Genomic DNA, 26,557 nt, shown 5'->3' with positions numbered 1-26,557 from the left:
GGCATACTGAGCCAGCCCTGGGGAAATCAGCCCTACTGTACAACAACTTCTGACACACACACACACACGAGAAAGAAAATAGTTGCGACCTAATTTGAAGTCTGCACTGTTCGCTCCTGCGCTTCGCTTCCTTGTGTTCAGCCTAACACTCTTCACTGCTGCTGTGTGATCAGAGTGAGTTATGGCTTTGAGGACGCCTCACCCAACCCTGCAAACAAAGACAGTGAGGCAGGAGTAAAGTTTCTGTGTACACACGATCAGAGTGATGTGTGCATAAGCAGAGGTGCAGGAGGCCCATACTGTACGTTGCACGTGTCAGGAATGACTAGTGGTTCTCCTCGGGTCCGGCCCTGTGTGCATCCTTTCATGTCACCCTTAAAACTTCCTCTCCATTTGCCCACACTTGTGTTTTACCCGCCAGCTGCTCTGTGCTGTGTTCTGTAGCTGTTGTTATAGTCGAGAGTCTGTCAGAAGGACTGTAGTAGGACAGCAGACATTCATGGTTTAGTGCAATGGCAGAAAAGAGCATGTTGAAAGTGTAGATGTGTGTAAAGGGGTAGTAGAAAACACGAGAAACTGAGTGATGCTTGTGGATGTGTTTGTGTGTGAGGTGTGACGGCTGTCTAATGAGCCTCCAGCCTTCCCAAGCTCGTTTCCTGACCCATGAACTCTGATGTCTTACCGTGTGTGTGTGTGTGTGTGCTGTAATGACAGGTGATTCATCAGACTGGCCTGTGCTGCAGGACTGCACATCCGTCTGTGACATGTTGGTGTGGAGTTCACACTCTCCCCTTAAAGGAGCTTATGAGGCAGTTTCGTACCCAGTGTGTGTCTTGCTGCCTTTTGTCCTGGTGTGTGTGTGTGTTTGTGTAGTTTTCTTAGTGTTTAAATTTTCACCTCAGCTGACCTGCTGTGCTGTAGACGGACTCATGTTGTAACCATCTATTCAGATGTTTCTGCTTCTGTAGATATCAGGACAAACAACCTGTGTAGCTGTTAAGTTTGGAAAAGTTGCGGTGCAGCGTCACGTGCAGGCTGCAGCACAGACCCTCAGATTACTCCACATTCAAGGCCTCAACCTGCACTGAACCTGTCACCGTGAGTCCCCGTGGAGTTTGCCATTGAGCGGCGATGGCCGAGGGGAGCGAGCCAGAGCTGACGCGTCTGCAGTGCTGGAGCTGATGGAGCACTGACCCTCCACATCTTTTACAGAATCCTTGTCGAATGGAAGAGTCCACAGGCTGCAAATTGAAACCTGGCTTTGTTCGGCTGCTGATAGGATCCGCCGTGATTCATGGGCCTATTATCGAGCTGCTCGAGACGTGTGTGAGCTCTGTCCGCGCCGAATCCCACACAGGGTGTAATGGTCCAAGGAGTGCAAATGGAGACATCCAGTGTATTACTGTTGTGCTGATGATGGGATTCACATGCACATTATGGCAGCTCTTGTGAGACACTGAAAGCTTTAATGACAGTGTGTGAAGGTGTGAGAAAGATGTTTTATGGGACAGGAGATAGAAGATAGAGGTGAGTGTGTGTTGGGAAGATATGTGTTTTGTTCACCCTTGGGTTGCCCCTTAGTGGTAACTATGATTGGATGTCATTTCACAGTGTGGTCAGTGTGGGGAGAAATCTGATTGTATTACACGTAATCCAATCACATCTCGGTTTTTACAGCCTGCCCACTGCTGTTTCATATATATATATTGTGTGTGTGTGTGTGTGTGTGTGTGTGTGTGTGGCTCTGTAGTTTCATTGGGCTCGCTGTGGTCACACCTCTTCAAGGCTTGTAAAGATTTTCCATTACACAGGTGAGATGACAGCTTCGGTTCCTCAGGGTGAAAGAAGCAGCAGCAAAAAAGAAAAAGTTCATTTGTGAGATTTGTTAAGTTATTACTGAAAGTAGATGCCAAAAAAAAAAAAAAACAACCCAAACTATGTCAGCAGTGTATTCATCAGATGTCAGAAGAGCTTTTTTATTTTTTGATTTAAAGGATCAGGGATTATGTCTCAGCTGGCTCACCCAGTCTTCTCCTTCCTGTTTGCAAAAAGACGGATTTAGTGGAGAAACTAAAGTAACAGTGTGTTTGGTTCATTATTGTTTCTGCTTGGAAATCTAACTTCTTCTTTTATGAGAGAGAATTTATGTTTTGTCTCGTCCCAGAAATGGTCAATCTCTTCTCTGGATTGTTTAGTTAATTTTCCGCATCTAAGAAAGTGTGTGTTTGTTGTGTACGAAGGAAAAGACTCAGAGAGGAAGGAGTCGTGCCCTGTGTCAATCGTGACAGCTGATTACATCCCCATTCTCTCATCGCTGCTGCCCTCAGGCAACAACCATCACACACACACACACACACACAGGGACGTCATCAAAACAGACACACAGATTGACAGCAGCAGGCTAAAGTCAGGTATTAAGTAAAAACCTTTACAACTACACTGCTATTAGTTTGCACTGGCCCTGCCAATGTTCACCCATTCAGTCCATTTATACATGTGGGACAGCTCTGAGCTTTTTCTACTGAAATCTGATAAGTGTTGAGAAAAACAGCCCCAAACTCACTGCTTTTGTTGATTAGTTCGATTTTCTATCTCAATTTGGTCATAAATGTCATTTTGCACCGTAGACCTGCCGACACAGCAGCATAACAGAAACAGTAACATGCCAGCGACACAGATAATAAAACACAGGCCCATTGCTGCTGGACCTGGCAACCCTAAGGTGCATGTGTCTGTGTGTTTAACCAGCTTTACTTCCCGCTGCCTCCTGACATCCACAGCATTAGTGTGGTGACACTGTTGCCTGGAAACGTCCAATCAAACAACTCCAGGAAGCAGAAGGCAATAATGTCGGTGATGGATGCTGGGCCTGCATCTCCAGACACGTTTATCAGTGCGAAGGACACAGAATTATGTACAGAGAGCACAATGCATATCTGCCATGAACTGTTTGTTCACGTTCATTCTCTCCTGAAACATGATAGCAATTCTCAAAGTGTGCTTATCTCCAGTCAGAGGACACACACTTCAGTCTTTGTTCCATCTACAGATTGATTCAAAGTAATTCTGTGTGTGCGTGTGTGTGTGTGTGTGTGTGTGTGTGTGTGCGTGCGTGTGTGTGCGTGTGTGTGTGTGTGTGTGTGTGTGTGTGTGTGTGTGTGTGTGTGTGTGTGTGTGTGTGTGTGTGTGTGCGTGTGTGTGCCTGTGTGCGTGTGCCCACATGTGGTCTGTTCAACTAATCGTATTGATTCTGTGCATGGAGTCCTGAAGCGAAGCTAAAGACATTAAAGTGAGTGGAGGCAGGAGTGATATGTGATCAGGGAGGATTATCTGTGGTTTGAGGAAGTGTTTGTTTTGCACAGGTCCAACAAAATACCAGACCCCTGCTGTGTTTTCCTCTTCAAACTGATGGTTCAGGGGGAAAAGGTTTTTTCCACCTTAATTCATCCCTACATTCATCCCAACTCTACGGCGACACAAGCTCTTTTGTGTAGTCGCCTCGTATCTTTTGGTTAATTCAGTTAATTAATTAAGATGGGCCACACTGCCTTTCTGCAAATACCAATTTATAGATGCTATTAAAGGATATTAATCATAGTATTATTTATTTATACTGTGAAAACTAATGTTACAAAGAGCTTCCCTCAGGCCAGTCTGTGTGAGTAAGCAGGTCGACACTAATTAGTTCTTCGTTTGTTTGATCATTCACTGGGTTTCACATTAAAGAATCACAGGAAGTGGTTGGTTGTTGAACAAGTTGATACAAAGCCCGATGTTGTTTTTTTGTCCTTTTGCACAGTAGAAAATGTGTGTTGCTGCTGCAGGTGGTCAGCGCAGGTAGATCTAATCTTTTTCTGACGCTCACTTGTTCATCTGAGCCCTGCTCCAGCTTCTCATATCCTGGCTCAAACCTGCCTACATTTAGTTAGTACAGATATTTTTGTGTATAGAAAACATCTGTCTCATGTTAGATCACACTCTGGGCTCATAAACAGCTTTCACTGCAGGGTCAGGGCTCGGTAGCATTTTGTGGACTCTGAAGTCAGTATGAAGTGGAACCTATCAAGTCCAAAGATTATAAATAACTGCCACTTGTCACCTGTCTGTTGTTTACTGCAGTTTAAGTGGCACCTACTAAAATATTCATTGAGCTAGCATCATTGCAGTGTCTGTCTCCACTTGAATTAATTAATTGATTTTTTCTTACCCAAATAAAAAACAACAGAGAAAGGACCAGTCAGTGTTGGCTCTAACTGAGAGGCTGCACATTACAGTCCCTGCCTGTTTCCAACACTCGTCGGTGCTGAAAGAAATAATGAGGCATGAAAGGTTAAATAAGAAACGTGTTTGCCAAAATATAAAGAAAATACTCAAAAACACAACAAGCTGTGAAAAGGTTACATTTGATCATCTTCTTTTAATCAGATTCTTAAAAAAATAAATAATCCTTTGGTGAATTCATATTTTTTTGTATTTGTTTCTTATTTTCAAACCCCATTACAGAAAAAATCACCAGTTGCAATTTAGGATTAACTGAGAAGGTCAGTGTCACAGCTCAAATGAAGGATTAGACGGTGGTGCCTGCACAGCAGGAAGCTGCACACTGATCAGAAGCAGAATTGATTTTTGTCGCCCAGATGTGGACAGATGACCACAAAGCTTGTTAATCTGTTTATAAACCTCTGAGAAGACGAGGCAGGTGACGGAGGGGGAGGGACAGGAAGTGAAGAAATCGAGGCTCAGGTATCGAATGTTGCACAAACAAAGATCACGTCAGACGTGACGCATGTGAGGTGGCTGCTTATGCACCAAACCACAGCAGGTTTATAAATGAGTTGAGATAATGAAATGTAAAGCTTGTAAATCTAACAAGGCAAACAGCTGCTATGGAGAGAAAATCCTCCTCTCACATTCCAGCTTCATCTCACGGTAGGTCTCGTTAAGAAGGAGGCAGTTAGCTCTCAACGAACGTGTAGGTAGGTGTGAATACAACACGGGTCCAAAAATACAGAATCCTCTGCTTGGAAAAAGATCAGACATCAGGTTTATTTTCTTTTATATGAGACAAAAAGCTTCCTCTCCCAGCACTTGGCCAACTATCAGACACACTGACAGAAGAGAGGTTAAGCTGTCATAGTCAGAATCTGTGTGTCGTCACTGATTGGACTGTGAAAACGAACCACACATACGTGCACAGACCATTTTAGTCTGTGACCACCAGGAGGGCGTGTGACGCACACGAATGAGAAAACACACACAAAGGCTTGTCAGCAGTGACTGGACTGTTTAAACCCACAAATCCCTCGACAGCAGCTTTTTTTCATGTGTTCTTATGTCGCAACAACCACAGGCAGCAACCAGAACCCCCATGTGTTCTGGTGACCCACTGGTAAAAGATCAAAAACTGAATAGAGACGGAGTGCAGGGGAAGTGCAGTCACAAAACAAGTGTGTATGTCAAACTGTGGAGACACACATTTCCATCAGCAGCATCATTGCAGAACCTGTGGCTTCTGTGTGTGTGTGTGTGTGTGTGTGTGTATACACTGTACTCAGCTTTGATCATTTACCAGTTAGCCACAACAACACTGGCTGGTTTGGCATAAGAACACATGAAACATGCTGGGAGTTGTGGGAAACTGCAGCCCCTGCCCCAGTCCTTGCTGGTCAGCCCTGCTGCGTGCTGTCTGGTGCACTAACTCAGCCATAAGCTCCTTCCTGACTGTCACACACTGAGAAATCAGTGCAGAAACAACCTTTATCTGTGGCGTTCTGATATTTAGTTGCTCATCCCTGCCAAACAGGTGCTGCTCTTATCTCAGAGTACAGTTAACACCATAACCTTTGGTTGCCTTTGAAATGTCACTTTTAAATGTCAAGATGACGCCGCAATCATAAAGTAATGATTTTATCAGTGATGGGGACTGGGGGGCTGCTGGACCTGCTAAATGCCAGCTAACTGCATGCAACCCTAATCACCAACTAACCAAAAAGTTCACCCAGCAGCTTCCAAAGGCACATTAGTGTCAGTAACTCCTGCTTCTCTTATGTGAAGTTTGTTACTGTATATCCCATCAGAATCACCAGACACAGCTAATATACTTTATACTTTGTCATTTATCATCTTCTTTAGTTTTGGAGCTGAAATTCAGGTTATGTTGTCATCTTATAACACAAATCCCCAGAATCCCAACCTCAGCTCGACTGCAGAGCAGATAGAGACACAGCTTTCACAGATAGTGCTCATCTTCGGTCTCTTCTCGGATGAGCCCACAGCTTCTTCCTGTTATCTGCTGCTTCACTTTGGGTGACAGAGACGTGAGGAGGAGGAGGAGGAGGAGGAGGAGGAGGTCTGTATGTGATGGAGTAGAGGGAGATGGAGGAGCGAGCAGGGGTGGATGAGTCAGATCTGTGAGCTGAGGTGGGTCTGCAGAGCACAGATGTCTGTGATCTCCATCATGTGAACAGATGCCATCCCTGGGCCCTGTGTGTGTGTGTGTGAGTGTGTGTGTGTGTGTGTGTGTGTGTGTGTGTGTGTGTGTGTCTGTGTGTGTCGCAGTGGGAGGTGTCACCGTCACTGTTTCCCAGATTTCCCATGATGCCTTCCTCGGCCTGAAGCCTGTTGCTGTTTGCAGCCGAACATGTTTTCTTAAACCGGGGTTTAGTCTCTAGTGATCGTTTCTGTAGGTTATTTATTTTCCCTGTTTTTGTTGTTACCTTCATTTTTAATGAAAAAATGAATCATCTTAAACTTAACCTTGAAAAAATTGACCACAAAATCAACACATGCCAGCTCTCCTGTGTACAGGCTCATTATCATCAGCTATAAAAAAACAGGCAGGTCCATTAGTCTTTGAAAAAGACTTTGGTGTGTGAGGTTGTTTTCATGTTTTATTGCTCTTTCAATGGTAAATCAAAGGCTCCACGTTCACTGACATTTATTTCTGTGGTTATATTTAATATAAGAAGTTCTGTTTTCGTCTGACAAATATTTTACCACTGCATGGGCAGACTTTAAGTTTGGTCTTTTAAGTCACACATGGGGCAAAATGCGTGTGTGTGTGTGTGTGTGTGTGTGTGTGTGTGTGTGTGTGTGTGTGTGTGAGCGAGAGCGTGCGAGTGTGACCTGTTTCACTGTGCTAATGCAGCTTCTCTCTCACCACATTAAGAAAACATGAGCGTGGAGTGCTCTGGCCTACATGCTTCTTGGAAGGAAAATCTCTTCTTCTCCCAGCAGAGAAATTATTCATAAACACAGATGGAGAGAGAATATGCACTTTATTTCTGCAGATAGTTTACTGTCTGTGTGTGTGTGTGTGTGTGTGTGTGTGTGTAACACCTTAACCAACTGCTGAAAGTCTTGTCATTACAATCGGTGTCCCTGACGTTTCTTCTAATCAATTCAAAACTTTGGTTCGGTCTGTACTTTGGTTTATAACCAGCCTGAAAAATCAACTTTTATGGCTGAACCTTAGACTCAGCCCTCCAGCCTCACATGCTCACATGGCTTCAGAGTTAGACTTAGACTTTTTAGAGGTTCATATCCGTTCAATGGACTGCTGAGTTTGCATGTTTGTGTGTACGCAGAAAGTAAATTCTCTCTTGTTATGACTATACGACTGACAAACTGTATTGTCTACATTTAAAAGCCATTCAGCTCTAAACATGATATTCTGCAGAGTGTTGCACCAAGTCAACATCCTAAAGTCCAGAGTCTGCAACAGAACAGGTCAAATATTCTGAAGATTATTTGATTGATTACTGAAATATTGTCACTGTGTCCAGTTCAGTTTCCCAGAGCTTTGTCTTGTCAATGATCCTGTGTCGATAATGATAAAAACCAAAGAAAAGCAGGAGGATTAAAGGACCTGGAGCCACAAAAGAGTTAAAGCGTTTCAGCCTTAAACTGTTTTAAATGGTTAACCAGATCCCACCATGTTCACAGAGTGAGTTACAGAGCTGTGTGTTATCATGAGGAAACACTGAGCTGTGGATCATCAGACAACACATGAAATCTGCAGCTCATTCACTGATTCATATTCATCATTTACTGTGATGAGAAAATGCTATGAAACAGGGGAAATGAAGCCAGATCCACCAGACACTTTGTGTTTAATAATCTCTGTCCTGTCAAACTCGTCACTGCAGGACATGGACATTAATTAAATACCAAACCAGAGAATTCCCAGTTCAGACCAGTGTGAGCAAAAAGGAACTGGAAATTGTCATTTAAAGCAGGAAGAGTCTCAAATGTAGGAGCTCTGAGGTGGACAGAGAGGACTGTTATCTCGTCTCATCTCTTCTCTTCTTACAGTAGATTTTTCCTTGTGTCTATTCTCTCACTGAAAATCTGAACATGACCCAGTTCCTGGCGTTTTTAAGCAGACTGGGCTATTAGATAAAGGCTCAGCCTCCTGCACTATATTCTGTGTAAGTGTAGAAATAGATGAAATGAGAGATGGATGAGGGGACGACACGGGAAAGGACAACGATTCCAGCCTTAAGTAACATTTTCTGAAGTGTGATCCTGCTTCTCTTCAATCAGTCCCTCCATCCTGAGCTCACCTTTCATCTCATCTTTCCTCGCTCGACCTCCTGCTGTGCCCCAGCTCATCGAGCCCCCTACCTCCATCAGGCATCGATCCCTTCATCCATCCACTCCCTCTGCACGTCTCCATCTCAAGTATCATCAGCACAGCTACATATATATATATATTTATATGGGCCTCACATACTCGTCTGTCTTGCTTCATCATTCTCTGTGTGGAACATGGAGGGAGGAGAAAGAAGCTGGTTGGATGGAGATGAAGGCAGTGAGGATGATGAGGGGAGTGATGGAGAAGGTGAGGATGATGAGGGGAGTGATGGAGAAGGTGAGGATGATGAGGGGAGTGATGGAGAAGGTGAGGATGATGAGGGGAGTGATGGAGAAGGTGAGGATGATGAGGGGAGTGATGGAGAAGGTGAGGATGATGAGGGGAGTGATGGAGAAGGTGAGGATGATGAGGGGAGTGATGGAGAAGGTGAGGATGATGAGGGGAGTGATGGAGAAGGTGAGGATGATGAGGGGAGTGATGGGGAAGGTGTCAGCAGAGTGGGTTGAGTCTCTCAGCTCTGTCAGCTAACGACCACAGCAGCCTTGGGAGAGATGAGCAGTGACCGTATAGATTTATATGTAAGAGGAGTGTGTGCATGTGTCTGTCAGTGGTCTTGTAAACACTGATTCATAGCGAACTCATACACCCGTACAGACGCTCAGCAGTCACCTTGTTCACATTGGAGTCTCACGATTACGTCTGTTTATCGACACACACTCATTCATCTTCCTTTAATCTGAAACAAGATCTGACAAAATTCTGTGTTTACTTTTCCTCGAGGGCCGAGACAATCCCAAACCCTGGGGAATGGTACACGGTATTAGCAGTAGCATCATTTCACAGCCATCATGCAGCAAACAGGTCTCCAGTTTAGCAAAGACATTCGTGGTCCCCAGCGGATGAACCTTGCAGATTTTGGCGACCCCACGAGTTTGGCATTTTGGTTTCAGGATGAAACTGATGCAGACTTTAATGTTCCCACTGGATGAGGCCCAGTGACTCTGGTTGTCCACTGAAACTCATAGAGTTGTTTTAAAGGGTGAAAATTAATGCAGCAGAACCAGATCTCATCTTTTTTTAATTCTCAGAACCTGGCAACTACATTACCCACAGTGCACCTCATGCAGTGTGGGCTTTTCACACTGCTCCCTAGTGCTTTCAGGCCTGCTCCCCAACATCTGGAAACAGTGTGGTGGATGTTTTTTGTTTTTTTTTAATTAGCTGTTTTGCCATCATCAATGTACACAACACATCACACACACACACACACACACACACACACACACGCTTTTCCTGTCTGACTGACTTCATTTCACCACAATCACACGATGAAACATCCACACATCGTTCACCTTTTCTCTTCCTGCACACACACACACATTCACTTACACACACTCTCTGTATCCCACAGTTTCCTATCTAAGTAAATATTTAATCAACGTGTCGGAGCAGCTTTCTGTATTCAGACTGTATCCGCTCTACGAACGGCGTCCTATTTATGCCACAGTGAGGAGGTGGCTGCTGTGACGACGACCGGCCTTTGAAGTCGTCTCGTCTCCTAAACCAGGGAGATGTGAGGGATGGTGGGAGCAGCAGGCTTACAGTCTGACAGAGAGGAGCTACTGGAGGTGCATTAGCAGCCACAGACTCCTTGCTGTTAATTGATTGCTGTCTGCTGAGGCACCTGATGGGCTATTATTGCAGTGGGATTTCTCACTGTTTCCCTGAGGTGATTTAAGGGAGTGCAGACGCCGCAGACACTGCTGCAGCTGCAGGTGGTGGAGAGCTGCACCTGTTTCTTCCTCTGGCACCTCATAGTGAATTATAGTGATTTTTAGATGATCTCTGTAGGCTGCATTGTTCTGGGGAACCGTGGCTGTTCACAACAAATTAGGCTATGCACCTTAATATCTAGAGCTTTATAACTATATCTCATTGTAGGGGGTCAAATACTGACCATCAGTCATTCATTTAGCTTTTTCAACAGCTTTGTCATGAATATTCATGTGTGTGAAAACATTACATTCAGCTTTACATTCATGAATATATGTACTCAGCAAGAAACATAAAATTATCTTCAACACTTTAAAACCCGACCAACAAAAAAAGATGTGAATCACCTTCAGCTCTCGCTCACTGATGATTTCACTGACTGGAGGCCAAAGGATCAGCAGAAATTTAAAGACATGGTAGAAAAAGGAAAAATCTCTCCGGGTTTTTTTTTTTTTCCAATCATCCTCCTCCTCCCTCCACTGCTTTCTTCTAACAGTTAAAAGTAAAATAACAAAAAAAAACCTTTGTCTCCTCTTCACTCGTCCTTGTGACCCACTTTCTCTGCCTGTTATCTGGCAGTGAGATGTCGGAAGGCCAGAAGAAAGAGAATGGGGGATTTGAAAAAAAGGAAACTTGTTCTCTCCCGCACTCAGAAAATGAACAAATCAGCATCAATATTTTATAAACCTCCAGTTCTAAGATGTTTTACTGTGTCTCTCTCTGTCAGAGCAGTTTTGTTCATTTAGTGCAGACGTACTTGAAGCTGCACACTTGAATCTGTGCAGCAGGTCTTAGATATTCACTCAGACCTGTTCGTGCAAGTCAATTAATCGATTCCGTGACCACCATCAACCATCTGTCTCATTTTACTCTCTGACAGTGAAAAGACAAGAAAACCAAACGAAGCTCAAGTTGTGTGATTGTTGTGAAAATGGACTTACATACATTGATTTGGAAAAGTTTCCCTCTGCATTTTCAAAGTTGGCAGCAAAAAGGAAAAACCAAAACCAGCTCTACAAAAGTTTGTGATCCAGCACCTCATCATTATCTGGTTAAATACCCTGCACCCTGCACCCTGCACCCTGCACCCTGCACCCTGCTTAGTGAGTACTGTCACGAAAATGTTAAATGGTTAAATTAAAAATAAATATTGAAATTATGTCCCAAAGTACAACGTGAAAACTCAAACTCAATCCAGGTGTCAGAGTCTGGAGGTTCATTAATGGTGGAGTCACTACAGGTGGATGCACAAAAAGCTGTTAGAAAAGATATTTTATACACCGTCAGTGAATGTTGATGTTCATTATCAAGGCATTTTTAATTCAGTTTAAATGAGCGTTTCCTCACCACCATGATGAGAATGAATCCAGTCACGTTTATCACAAAACATACTTGCTGTCCTGGTTTAGTTGTGTTTAAAAGATGTGTGTATTTATAGGGTTTTATTTTTTGCTATTTTGAATAGTGAATTCACTGCTGATTATAAAAAGTATTTAATCTTATTTATGGGATTAAATAAGTTAATTTATAAAATACAAAAACAGCAGTTCAGCTTCTTGTATTAATTTGTAAAACTAGCAACAACTGTGGTGTCACTGGTGTTTCCGTATCATCTCCAGAGCTTCAGCCAAGTGCTGCTTCGTCTTAAAAGCATCTTATTTATGACCGAGTGAGCCGAGTTTGTCGTTCGGCTTTCTCATGGAGTAATTCCATAAATCAGGATTAATTGCTTCGGAGAGGCGAGCATCAATATGTGGCCTCTGATTTCATTTCTGCAGGCGCTGTGGCAGTTGGAGTGATCCTCGAGGTGCCATACTTAATGCAAATGGAACAATAAAAACACAGCGTGCTGAGATTGAGGAAAATAAAACAAGTCTTTTATTGCAATAATGTTCCTCGGCGACAGCTGCGAAATGTGCCGGCCGTTTATGAGTTTACGCCGATGTCTTCATGAGCAAAATTTGTGCTTTTAGCTTCATTTTGATGCTGATGTCTCCCTTCGTGCTCGTGCTCATCTCTCTCCGTGCAAACACGCTGGGTTCTTGTTTTATTGCTGCAGCACTGAGACGTTGCTCGGCGTCTGTGCACACTGACAGTGTGTGATGATGATGCATCTGTCTGTTCGCCTGTTGTGTGTGTCATCGAGTGCTTGTCATTAGGATCCCATTCAACTGAGACTGTCATTAATCTGCAATCACAGTGATCCTATTTAGGTAGAAGCTGAGGATGTTCTACCAGTGGCAGGGCCTGAACTGGGCTGACCTCAGAGTCTCTGTAAACCAGCTGGACAACAGACTAATAGCAGCAGTAAATCCCAGCCTTTTTTAAATGAATGTCCACTTTCTGATGGTGCTCGTTGATGTTTTTCTAGGAATTTAACCCGTTTACTACATGTTTTCTGTAAAGTCCCTGTGAAGGTGTGTGTGTGTGCGTGATGGTCCAGGTAAGACCAGGTAAGACCCAGAGTTTTGTTGGCAAAATGACCTTTCTGGATGTTAACAGTAAAAATGGATTGTTCCTTTGTTTGGGCTGTTTGCAGCAGCAGCAGCAGCAGCAGCAGCAGCATGACATAGAGGCTGAATGTGAGAGTGGTTGAATGAGAAATGAGGGAGACATGAAGAATGCAGTAATGAAGCAGAGTAAGAGAGTCAACGCGAGCAGAGAGGGCAAAGAGACAGAACAAAAGTCCAGGAAACGTGAGGACAACATCTGCACAGCAGTGACACCACACCTGTGCTTTGTTAACCTCCTTCTGGTCCCTCGAGTCCCCTGTGATCGATCTGCCGTGTCCCTCCCTAATGATTTCCTACTTATCTTCATCCTCTGCTGCTACAGACCCCACAGCGCTGGGACACAGAGAGTGCACCTGCTTCTGTCCTCCGGTACTTTCTTCTAATAGGAAACATGCCATATAGCTGAGCATGGTAAATCTAATCCACTGTTGCAGCAGATGGAGAAAAGATGAAAAAAGATTTGCTGATTTACTGGCCTGCAAAGACAGAAGGGGACGAACGGGAGGTTTAAAGTGCTCGGGTTGGCCAGCTAAGCTGCTAACCAACACACTGTAGTGAACCAACAGAAAGGTGTTTGGCAGGTTGGGCAGTGGGTGGGAATGTGAACCAGAATGATTGTCTGTCTGTGTAGCAGCTCCATGATTGACAGGCGACCTGTCCAGGAAGTCCCCGCCTCCTTTTTCACTGCAAAGCCTTCAAAACCTGAAACAGAGGGAAACACACGATTAATGTTATATTATCATCAGACCTGACATATGCAATGACTGTCAGAGGAGACATAAGGAATAAAAAGTGGAGACATAGATGGTTAATCCCTGTTTCATTCATTTTTAATTGAATTTTAATGTGCAACCAGTGAAGCATTTCTGAAAGCAAATTATGAATGCGGGTGAGTTGTAGCCTCTACATGCAGTATCGTTTTAATGGCAGAGTATATTAGTGCACAGTATAGTGTTGCAGCTTGAATGTAGAAATAGCTGCAGCAGATAAAAGGCTTTATATGCTGCTTGTTTGCAGTGAGACGATGGAGCAGGTGTCAGGAGGGAAAATGTTTCTATCAAATGTCTGAATCACTGGACACATGAACTGTAGAGCAAGACGACACCAACCACAAGATGAAGGAACTGGACAGAAGCAGTAAAACACAACAGGATTTTATTTGGATAGACCAAAATCCCACATTGGTCTCTGCGGGTTGTTCAGTGCAGCCACTACCTAGACTCCTGACTAGAAATTAACTCTTACGATCCCCAATCCCTCCTGCCATAAGTCTGTTAATCCCATTTCATTGATTTATATTTCATGTATTTATTTTCACGGAGGCACAAAACAATGACAAAAACATCCAAGACCATCGATGAAAAACAAATTAAAAACAGATGCGAAAGAGAAAATAAAAGCACCGACTTTTAGTCTGAATGTGCATCTTTGTTGGAAGCTTCTTATGTGCAGCTGCTCATTGTCTCAGTTTAAATTTGGTGTGAAATTCCTTTAAAACCTCCAAAGTCCTACACAGTAGATCTTAAATTGTACCTTTGAGCGCTGGAATAAATGTACCTCATTACTCATCTTCCAGCTGCCGCGGAGAAATATTACGGTTTGATCATTTCCCCTGCACTTTGACAGTGTTCACACACAGCGACGCCATGTTGCTGTTAAAGTGAAGCTGGACCTGTAGTCGGAGGAGCAGCTCTCTCACTTGTAAAGTTTTAATCAACTTTATGTGACCTGTCAGGTTATGGCTGCAGGGGAAACTCATATAGGGAGAAATCTCACAGTGTCACAGTTAATTCACTTTATTACCAGGGAAGAGGCGAGTGCAGCTAAAACACAGACAGTGTTTTTCTTCCAACAGTAACATATTATATATATATACACACACACACACATATATATATATATATATATATAGTATATATATATATATATATATATATATATATATATAGTATATATATATATATATATATATATATATATATATATATATACACTATATATAGACACTATATATATATATATATATATATATATATATATATGTGTGTGTGTATCCCTGTACAGCTGTACAGCCTTTTCCCATTGGCTGCCTTTATCAAAGTGCACCCTTGTTATCATTCTGGTCCATATGTTTGCTCGACAACATATGTGGCGTGAATGGAAAGCGCTGCAGACATGACTGCATCCTCTTGTTGTTTACCCTTGTCTGAGCAGCAGGACCGCAGGTCAGCCCCTGTGACAGGTCTGTGCAGGCTGAGAGGCACAGATAGAAGAAGACTGGAGCGTGTTCACTACTACACAGATTAAAAGAACCGAAGAAGCAGGTTGGAAAATGGTCAATTTAAAGCAGCCAACATGTTTGACTGAAGGAAATTCAAGATTTTCAAATATGTACACAGAAGGGAGCAAGAGATAAGAAAAAGACAGGAAGGAAAAGCGATGAAACAGCTGAGGATAGAGAGAGGGTGGCAAAAAAAAGGCAATGAAAGAAAAAAGGAAAGAAAAACAACAAAAAAATGTGGAAATGAAGTAAAAAGATTGAAGAAGAAATAGAGAACACCAAGCAGTGTGATAATAAGCTAAAGGTCTCGTGCTGATGTGTTTTGAGCAGGTTGCAGTGAGTCTACTTCATGTTTAATTCACAGTCCTGTCGGTTTCAAACCACAATCTCACGGCTCGTGCGAAAAGATCAAAGCTTGTCACTCACACTGGCTTATCGCTGAGGCGGCTGATAGGTGGGAAAACAATGAGGCGAGAAAATAATGAGTTTTCTGTATCAGGACAACTCAGTGCATTAGAAACAGGTCACTCAGTGTGGAGGTCGCATATTATCCCAATTCATTTTCCTCCATCACTTTCAGATATTTACATGGATGAAATACAAGGGAGGGTGTAGTCGACTCTCCACAGGCTCCTGAATCTGGGCTCCCTGCTTCACTGTGCCTCAAAGGAAAGTTTTGAGCTCGTTAGTTTTGTGTTATCTTAATACAAGTGTGGTTAATGAACTTTTTACACAGACACAAAGTGCTTTTAACAGTGAGAAAACAGCGTCCTCAACACAGCAGCAGTACCACACCTCTGCTCATTAGCTTTGCATGTGTCATATTTCTGTGTGTGTGTGTGTGTGTGTGTGTGTGTGTGAAGCGGAGAGCAGCATGATGAAAGAACAGCAGGGAGCCCAAGACTAAGATAAGAGGAGCTTTTGTCCTGGGTGCCCGAGTGTGTGTGCATGTGTGTACGATGATTCCAGTGTCAGGCACCGACGCCGAGTCTCTGTAATTGCTCATAATGAGCACAAGGACACGGTGAGATTGTGTCGGAGTCTTTTCTCTGTGTGCGTTTCAAAGATGTTAAAACCTAAAACTTTTCTTCTTCCCAGGCTTCGTTATTCAGGCCATGTCGAGGTAATGTGATAAAACTCACAGGTGTGCGATGGCATCGATGTGCTGCGTTCAAACCTTCAGCTTCAGTCTCAGCTCGTGTCAGATCTTAGACCGGATGAGTAGCAGGTGGTTGTGACCTGAGATTCCAGACTATTCAGACTGTTATATTGTGATTATCTCGTTAAATACTAGAAGTAGTTGTTTGGGGGCAATTTACTGTGAAACATGAACCTGTTTTGTATTGATATATTTTTAAAAATATCTTGAATCATGGGGTGAAAAGCTGCTTCAGATCCTCAGACATGACTCCACTGAAATGCTGGACAGGCAGGTTTCCCACCAGCACCTAAATGCAGCTTACGCCCGTAGGTCAGAGACTGAACCACAGTTTGCTAAGGTTAGAAAATGTAAACAGCAAACACCTGTGGTGGAAAATACAGGGGGAATTATTTTGGTTTTACGTAACAAACTCCACACCATCTGACACTGATCGCTTTTCTCTCAAAAACAAGATACTGCAGACAGATACCTGCTGTTATATCGTACCACAGGCTGCACATTAACCTGTTTATTAATTTCTCATGTTGTTTTCAAAGCAAAGTCTTAATCATATGTTAAAACAAAGAAGCGACAGAGCAACATGAACAGGATTTGAAGTGGGGTTGAAGCAGAAGCCTGGTGGTTGCTGGATTCAGGCGCCGTACCCAAACAGCCTTATAGCAGCGCCGTTCCTGTTTGGTGAGCAGGGTGTAAAAAGGCAGCTGGAGCCCACAGGCAGGATTTTCAGACAAATCCATCCTTCATCCTCAGATCCATCCATCCCTCCTGTCTAATCCCGTTATCTCTCACCATTCAGGGTCTTCAAACTAAGTCTAAATATGCTGCACACAGGAAACTCTTATCTCTTTACTCTGTGTACGATTAGGACACATGTGCTGCATCCTAATTTGGACTTGGACTCCTTCAAAAATCAGCATAGGAAAACCCAAATGTGTAATATCTGGTCCACAAGCTCTGATCCAAAGGACACAGCAGGTGTGAAATCCCATCTGTCCAGGTGATATTAGCCGGGTGTTTAGACGGACATGACCCACAAGCCCCTGCAGAATCTATTTACACTCAGTGTGTGTGCTCATCAACTCTCTTTTCACCTGAAAGTGCTGCTGACTAATCAGAGATGGATTTTTCCTGTTGCAGTGTCTCCATTTTTCAGCCAGTATACAACCTTTTAAGTTACATTGCTCATATATTTTTATCGATTATTGATGTTTTGATCGTCTTTCTTGATTAATGTTTCATGCCTTTTGCAGCTGATGGTTCAGGTGTAGAGGTGCTGCTTCACAGTGAGTTCTCCAACCTTCCTTATAAATAACTCTGTCTGGGTAAAATAATGAAAAATGTATAAATAAAAAGACAGTGGCAGTAACATGGTGTTTAAAAAACCCTCCCCCATCCTCCTTTCCTCCCAACGTCTGAATCATCACCTTGTTCTTGCCCTCCATCCATATTGAAAATCCCATTTTTCCACTGGAACAGTCTTCACGTGTCTTCATGTTCTTCAGAGGTGGGTCCATTTCCTCTAGAAACCACTGCGTGCATCTACATCCTGAGATTCCCCATGTTTCAATCAGCCACCAGTTAAATCTCACATTACAGACATAAATCACATGTGGGTTAGCTTTAGCTGCTTTAAGAGAAGGTCTGACATCTATTGCATGTTTACAACCTGCACCAAATTCTCTTCTGCTTTTACAGTGTTTTTTTTTTAGCTTTCAGGCCTCAGGAAATGGGGACTATTTTCAGTGGCGGAGGAATCAACATTTGGTCTGTAGTGAGTGTTGGAGTGGCAGCAGGACCGAGTCAGAATAAACTACAGTGTGTGCTCACTGGTGAGTTTGAATGGTTTTTAGACACAGAGGCTCTGTGGAGCAGTGGAAGAAGACATCGGTTATCGGGCTTTGATACAAACACAATAACCTCAATCATCTCCAATGATGCTCAGGTGAGCGGGAGGTGACAGTATTCCCTACACCGTGTGTTGTAAACATTCACGACATGTGACGGATCATGTGTGTGGTTGCTGCTGTGATTGTAACAGTGGCCAAAACAGCAAAAATAAGCCATTATAATAAACCGGATTGTCCTTGATAATATGTGCAGCAGAGCCAGTGCAGCTGTGCTGGTGCTCATTCACACCCTTTGGCAACGTGAACATATCATCCTGCTGCACGTCTCAAATGAACTTGGCCTGAGGTTTGTAACTAAAGCAGGTGTTTGTGCACATTTCCGTCTTCCTTCCCCCAGCTCTCTGCAAATTCAAAATGCATGTTGGCTTGAGATAAGGAAAACAAATGTTCCCGTCAGTCATGTGATTGGGGGGGGGGGGTATTGAAATGACAACATAGTGAGGTCTTATCTGAGCGAGGAAACGCTCCTGGGCCACCAATGAGCTTTTGACCCCTGCAGCTCACTGGAGCGCGTCCGGACACACAGCACAGGGCAGGTTACGTAAATGAGCACGTGTGTCTGTGAAGGCATCTCATTATACTGTAGCTGCCAACTGCATGTTGCCTTCAGGCCATGCTGCGCATTCACACGCACTGATGAGGACGTGCTTCCACATACAGACTTTTTACACTCCAACATCAGAGATGGTTTCAGATGGACTTAAGCTCAAACCTCCACAACTGGTCAGGAGCTGAGCTGATGCTGTTGCAACATGATAATCAAGTAGAAAAGAATAAAAAACTACATTTATACATAATGTCACATTTTTCTTTGTACTGAAGTTTTGACCTCTAACAGGTCTGTACAGCTTTGTGGACCCATTCACTCCCAGTTCTTTGCCACAACAAATTAAATTTACAAATTGCAAATGTGTTGCTATAGTAAAAGATTTCAAGAAGGAAGTAAAGGAAGTATATTTTGTATTTTCCCATTGCTGACACTCCTCCAGCCTGTGCACTGTATCCACAGGGAGAAATCAATACAACAGCAACTGACGCTCCAATTTAAAATCAGACTCCAATTGAGAAGAATCACTTGGGTGCATTTGTCCTGACAAACAGACACAGGTATTGGCAGAAGAAGACTCACCTATTTGTTTCTCTCTCTGCCTTCGCTCCAGCTGGTTTTAAGGGGATTGGTTACAGATTCTGCAGCTGCATGTGCCCAGTCCCTCAAATCACAAACCCTCATCAGAGCTCAATGTTTACATTTTGCAACTCAGCACAGACAACAGCAGAGCTTTAGGAGATCTGTCGTGTGTTCAGTGAGCACTGTGCAGAGCAGCCATGTGCAAACGTTAACCTGACCCTCACCTTGACTCCGTCAGGATGATGCTGTCCATGCCTCCCAGCCCAGAGTTGTCATGGAGCCAGCACGCCTCTGTTTACGTAAGACATGAGTCCAGACAGAGGACGGTGTTTGTGCAGCCGACACCCAGAGACACGTAGGGATGGAAAAGGGAGGAGACGCCACTTAGAGAGCTGAGAAGTTCAGCTCATCCTTAATCTGTTCAGTGTGTTGAGAGTTCTAATGCCCCTGAGGTCTAACTGCACCATAGTTAGCCTAAAGCTAATGAGCATCTGCTCATCTGCAGTACTTGGACAGGAAAATCACAGTGTGAAAGTCAAATGGACATGAAAACTAAACTGCAGGACTGAAACCAGCAGCAACATCAATCTGGCAGAAATGACTGGTGTATCATGTGAGCTTACAGTTTAGCATGTGATGAATCGTTTTTACGAGGGCAGCACGGTGAATTAGTGGTTATCACTGTTGCCTCACAGCAAGAAGATTCCTGGTCTGAAACCCATCAGGGGCCTTTCTGTGTGGAGTCTGCATGTTCGCCCTGTGCTTGCGTGGGTTTTCTCCAGGTACTCTGGTTTCCTCCCACAGTCCAAAAACATGTATGTCAGGTTGATTGGTGACTCTAAATTGCCCATAGGAGTGAGTGTGAGTGTGTGAGGTTGTTGGTCTCTATGTGGCCCTGTGATGGACTGGGGACCTGTCCAGGGTGGACCCCTGCCTTTCACCAAGAGAGAGCTGGGATAGGCTCCAGCAGATCCCTGGGACCCTGGTTAGGACCAAGGGGGTACAGATGATGGATGGATGGAATCGTTTTTACATGTCTGTCTCTGTTCAGACATAAATCAAGCAGCTGTGATGTTCTTGGCTGTTTATAGCTGCTCTAACAGCAGCTAACACCCAGGATCACTTTGGTTTGAGGTTTATCACACCATTATCTTTGTGTCTCGTTCTGCAGCCGGGACAGGAGAGGCTGTGCGCAGTTTGACAATGTGCGCAGCTGATGACGCAGCAGTCTGGCGCTGTCTGTTTCTGCGTCATCAGCTGCGCACTAAACTGTCCCGCATCCTTTATTTATTTCTTTTCCCTAAAATGCGCAGAGAAACAAGCAGTGGCTCCTTCCCGGGTCACTGAGCTGTCCCAGAGCCCCATCAATGCAGTTTCTCAACGTTTAATTCACCCACCCGCCCTCATATCTGAGCCTTATACCAACAGTAAGTCCGACTCAAAATAATAATAATAATTAGATTAGAAATTATATGTTTTATTATATTATGATGATGATAAAATGCAGTAGAGTTAACAGCATCTTCGGCGGGACATGCGCTGTTCTGCTGCAGCAGCGGTGCGCCACACGGACCGGTCCCGTCTCCGCCGCTGGCTGTGCCATAATTTGCGGACGGCAGGAGGAGGAGGAGGAGGGGTTTACTGACATCAGCAGTCCCGCTCAGCACAGCACCGAGCAGCCTGCCTGTCTGCTGGAACAGCCACGCCGTTCGTGTGTCGTGACGCGGCTTCACGGATGTCTGGGCTCGCTCTGCGGGGTTCAAGTAGTGCCGAAGCGGACCGGTCGTGCGCCGAGGAGCCGGTGGAGGAGAAGAGCTGGGCCGTGCACTTTGGGAGGTGAGTTTGCGGCGCATTTGCGTGCAGGAGACAGCGGGGCAGACTGGCGCAGGGCGACCTCGGTCAGGGACGCTGTCTGTCTGAAGTTCATATTCGCTTAGTCACGCGTGTTGTAAGTGATAGATTCACCTTCTGTGGTTTAGCGCACAAACACAGCGGAGGGAGAGTTTGTAACACTCTGTTTTACTAGTCTCCCACCTGGACGTGTCTGTGGAAGGATGAGAAAGTGGAAGATAACAGCGCGTGGGCTCATGGTAACCTCATAACCTTTTACCTTTGCAGGAGCGACAGGAAGGGTGAAGCAGCAGGATTTGATCCAGAAGAGTGCGCACAGGGGCGCTCTGAGTAAGAAGCCAAATTCTGCACTGCAGTGGATTTCCTCAGGTGTGTGTGTGTGTGTGTGTGTGTGTGCGTGTGTGTTTGTGTGTGAGTGAGTGAGTGTGTATGTGTGTGCCTGGGGGGTGCCTCACTCACAGTAGACTCAGTATAGGCTCTGTACAATTGTCATTACCATCAGAAGAAGCTGCAGGGCATCGTCTGGAGGTCACCCTGTCCTGGATAATTGTGCCACTGCCCCCCCTCCCCACCTCCTCCGTTTTTCCCGGCACAGTGTGGTGGCTGGTCAGCATGTCTGCCCATAAGCATCACGCAGCCCTGCGGCCTTGGACTGTGGCTCTGTGAGTGAAGGATTTATGCTGTGTATTTTTAAGGAACTGCATAGACACAACCAAAACCTGCAGGACTAGAGCAAAGACCAGCCAACTGTTCAGGTCACATTCACCGCACCTGGACGACTTTTACTTTTGGATTACGAAAGTTGCAGCTGCTCTTGAGGAGATCGCCGGACGAAGAAGGTGTTGAATTCCACCTCAGGGATGAGATTTTTATCATTTCCACTGTGTCATCAAACTAAGCACGACATAGCAAATCTCAGGAGCCATCAGAGGCTTGGTCTGACTTCCATTTTCACCTCAGGGATTTTTAACTAATGGACTTTCAGTTTGGCATTTTTAAAGTGTTGAATTTACTTTTAACGCAGCAGATCTCAGGTGGCTTCGGTATTTTTGGCTTTTGAACCATCTGGTGAAATCCTGTTGCCATGGCGTCTGACAGCATCCAGTACCGGGCGCTCTTCGAGTACAAGCGGGAGCGTGGTGATGACATCAGCCTCCAGCCGGGCGACCTACTCACCGTCCCCAAGGCCTCGGTGGTGGCGAAGGTGGGGCTGGAGTACCAGGAGGGCGACGAGCGGAGCCCCAAAGGCTGGCTACATGGCATCAACGAGAGGACCAAGGAGAAGGGAGACTTTCCAGGGACCTTTGTGGAATACGTAGGCCTGGTGAGGGCCAGTCCCTCCGCGCCTAAATCCTGGCCGAGGCCTGTACCACCGATCCCCGGAGGGCCACACGTTGCTGCGGGGCCTCCTGGAGCAGCTGCTGCTTCAGGTGAGTGCTGCCTGAACAGGATCACACCTGTTGTGTTTGCTTATACACATTTAACACAACAACAACACAACATTCATCCTCTGTGGCTCTAAAAGCTGATGTTGGACTTTAATATGTGTTGGACCCTGGGCTGAGCTGCTCTGCTGTGGTGGAGTTTTGTGCGTTTGCTCTCAGACACACAGATTTAGAGACCATGGTCACTGCTTTGCTTGAGTTCCAGTAGACAAAAGCTGTGTGTTTGTCCTGCGTTGGTGTGGGCACAGGCCTGCTGTGTAATGTGAAACATCAGCTCTGTCTTGAGGATGTTCAAACTCCAGCTCACACACCGGCAGGTTTTCTCTGTGGTTGGTGTGTGTGTGTGTGTGCTCTTCTGGATCAAGCAGCATGTTGGCCTGTCTCACACACACAGTCTGGCCTGGGATGAGCAGAGTTAGAGCCATGGACGACCCTCTGACTTCGCTGTAACTTGTGAACAACAGTCCTTTGTGAAATGTGGCGCTGCCACTATTTGCAACCTGAATGTAAGATTGCAAACCGCACTGTGTAATGGGCTCCAGCTGCTGTTTCTGTCTGGGCTGAGTTTGCTGTGCATTCACCCTGAAAAATGACATTTAGTGTAGTTGTGCTGCAGACTGTTAGCTAAAGCTGTGAGCGTGGTGTTGGTGCTGCTCTATTGCTCCACACTGCAGTGCTCAGCAGAAGTGAAGGACCCGAGGCCAGTGAAATCAGGTCTGTTGACACCCGAAGAGTCGATTCAGCATAAAACTGATGGTGTCTGTTCATGCACGTAACTTTGGCCTCATCGCTGCAGGTTGTGAGGAATCTGCCTACACCGGCGACAGGTTCATCAGGCAGCTGGTCAGTCAGACCCCCTCTGTCAGAATCCAGCTCTACATGAACCCCCCTGAGCCTCCATGTCTCCTCCATTTACCTGGGGGTGTCAGTAATCCTCCCTACACCAACTAATACATTATTAGCATGGGTTTGGGTTTGTCTTTCCCTCTTCATGTTTTGAGTCTGAGTGCACACAGACAGAAGCACAGCGTGTTGGTCTGGAGCCAGGTTCAATAAAGGTGTTCATATTACTCAATATTTAGGGGGGCGGCTTTCTCGCTTCTGATGCTATGATTCATTTTGGATGGATATGATTCCTGTTTATTCCCACCTGATATTCTACTCTCCAAGTTATTGCAGAGCTCGGGAACCAGGGTGTAATATCTGTAGTGATGTCACTAGATTTTCTATAGACTGAAACCAGCAGGGAAATAATTTATTAGTGAAAAACATTTTCAGTTTTTGGACTGTTGGTCAGGAAATCAGGCAATTTCATGACTTTATCTTGTGCTACAGGAAGCGGACTGAGATTCCTCCCTATTATCTGACACTTTATAAACCAAATGATAAATAGATGCGATGAGAAGACAAATGCAAATCAGTGAGTATGGAAATGTTGTGTTTCCTGAGCCTTGATGCTGTTTCTACTGTAGATCTCAGCAGTTAACTGGTAGAACTGAAACCTCAAAAACAGACCAGATGGTAAGAATCACTGCGTTTGGCCTCCTGTGTGCTGACGGAGACGCTACACCCTCCATCCTGGACGCCATAAACTTCTGTGGGAGCAGCAGATCAATGACCGTGTTTCTTATCGACTCTGCAGTTCTCAGAAACATGCAGACGATTCGTGGCTCATGTATTGACCCGGCCTGTGGTCCGCGAGCTCTTTCACTTAGAGTCAGTGTTAATATTTATCTCCAGCGTTATATCTTGGCATTGACTCCGGTTAGAAGACTGAGCACATACTGAGTGCGTGGCGTAGCGTGCGAGCTGTGTGGAGCTGAGCTTCTGATGATTTATTTAGGCCTGGGCACAAACAGGCAGTAACGAGGATGAGAGGGACTTGAGCTGAAAATGTCGAAAGTGTTGCGAAACAGACTTCCCCACTTGAAAAGCTGTTCTGAATCCTGCAGGCCTTGATTAGCATTTTTACAGAGTTGGCGTGGTTAGCTCTGGTTTAGCCCTGGCTGTCTGCTGCAGCGTGTGTTTATGGCTCTGCATTTGCTAAATAGGTCAGCCACAGAGCACTGTTCTCCCCTGTCCTTCCTCTGCCTCTGTTTAATTGTCTGCCTGCCCGGCTCTTTTATGGCAGTGGGTTCGGTCGGTCTCATAAATATCTTCATCCCTCTCTGGTTAAATGTCGCTCTCATTTCCATACGTCCCTGCTCGCTGCGCTGATGCTCTTGGTGATAGTATGTGTGTGTTAGCTGAACCACTTACCCTCCCTGCTCCCATCCATCCATCCATCCATCCATCCATCCATCCATCCATCCATCCATCCATCCATCCATCCATCCATCCATCCATCCATCCAGGCTGCATTCATCCTGAATAATTGACTGTCTGGCACACTGATGGCTTAACATGGCACATTCCCACAGCCACACACATGACCAACAGCAGCACAGGCCTGGGCAGAGTGAAGTCAACTCATCTGCAGCCTCCATCAGTGCCGACAGTCAGGCACACCCTCAGTGTGTGTGTGTGTGTGTGTGTGTGTGTGTGTGTGTGTGTGTGTGTGTGTGTGTGTGTGTGTGTGTGTGTGTGTGTGTGTGTGTGTGTGTGTTCTTAATACGAACAGGACTGATCAAAGATCAGTTCAGATAAAGCCATTTACAGTGTAATGCATGTAGTGAGGCTTTGTACTACATTTAGCCATGCAGACGTGCAGTGGTTGGAAGTGAGACTGTACAGATCCTGGTGAATTGTGCAGGCACATACTGCAGCACACTTTTCCAGCCTCCTTCAGCTTATGCTTTGTGTTTGTTTGGTTCAGTCTGGGCTTCCAGCAGCCTGTAAGTTTCTGATGCAAATAAGCTGTGAAAAACTCACTGTGCACTTCCTGCTCAGCAACAAGCAGCAGTGTGAGAGAGAGAGAACACACGAGGAGACGTATTCCCAGGAGTTGGTGGAGACCAAGCCGGAGCTAAAAGGGTGGATGTGTGTGAATATTGAACCCTATTTAGATGAGCATTAGATAGTATTCTCTTCTGATTCTGAACAGCTCAGTTCCCTCCCAGCAGCCCTGCTGATGATATCAGGTGTGACACCTGAGAGCTCTAATGGGGCTCATAGCATTAGTCAGTGTGTAACACTATCTGACGGCTGTGTGAATGTGAACACCTCCCTGTGTCTATGATATCTTTCCCCTGAGGAGAGCTGCTTGGGCCCCGTACAACATAAATTACAACAGGGAGCTAATGAATCCCCATGGGCCTTTGTCACTATCTACCTATACAGGAGAAATAATCAGAATCTGAAGTCACACCAGAGCTAATGGGCTTATCGTATGCAGTACGCTGCAGCTTTAATCTGCAGCTTAGCTCACCACGCTCTGCTCCTCCCTCATGTAAATGAGACATACAATTAGATTCAACCGGAGGACCAGACTCACTCAGTGTGTTACGAGGTTAGAGGCTTTGGTTAAGTAGAGCAAACATAACATGTCCTCCATTTCATCACTGAGAGAAGCCCAAATGTTCTCTGCATTAGGTTTAAAGCGTGTTAACCCTCGAACAGCACTCTGAAGAAGGGAAGACTAAATATTCTCTTTCTAAAAATGTGTCGCGCTCCCAGAAAAGACACTTTTGGATAAGATGTAATATTCATGACTAAACGAGAGACGTCTCAGATAAAACATTTAGGAAAAGTACATTAAAAATAAATAGATGTGTGTGTGTGTGGACCAGACTGGTTTGACAGTGGCCTGGTGTCAGCTTTAAAGCTCAGAGAACGTTATCAGCGTCGCGCTGAGTGACGGCTGCAGCGTCGTGTTGTTATCCAGCTGGACAGGATAATGATAAAGTGAGAGGAGAGACATGAAACACACAGACAGAAAACACACAGCCCCAGGCTTGTAGC

At 44.9% G+C, this 26,557-nt stretch overlaps 1 protein-coding gene across 1 annotated transcript in view; it reads left to right on the top strand.

Annotated features, from left to right (window-relative positions):
- The first annotated feature begins 22,240 nt into the window (after window positions 1-22,240).
- Window positions 22,241-26,557, top strand: part of LOC113139618 (phosphatidylinositol 3-kinase regulatory subunit alpha-like) — an 81,521-nt gene continuing 77,204 nt past the window's right edge. The window contains exon 1 of the mRNA XM_026322916.1: window positions 22,241-22,642. Coding sequence (XP_026178701.1) covers window positions 22,297-22,642 — 346 coding nt within the window. The 5' untranslated portion in view covers window positions 22,241-22,296. The remainder of the gene's footprint in view (window positions 22,643-26,557) is intronic.

Source organism: Mastacembelus armatus, chromosome 4 (assembly GCF_900324485.2).
Source record: "Mastacembelus armatus chromosome 4, fMasArm1.2, whole genome shotgun sequence".
In the NCBI taxonomy this organism is placed as follows: domain Eukaryota; kingdom Metazoa; phylum Chordata; class Actinopteri; order Synbranchiformes; family Mastacembelidae; genus Mastacembelus; species Mastacembelus armatus.
This window is presented reverse-complemented; position numbering and strand designations above follow the sequence as displayed.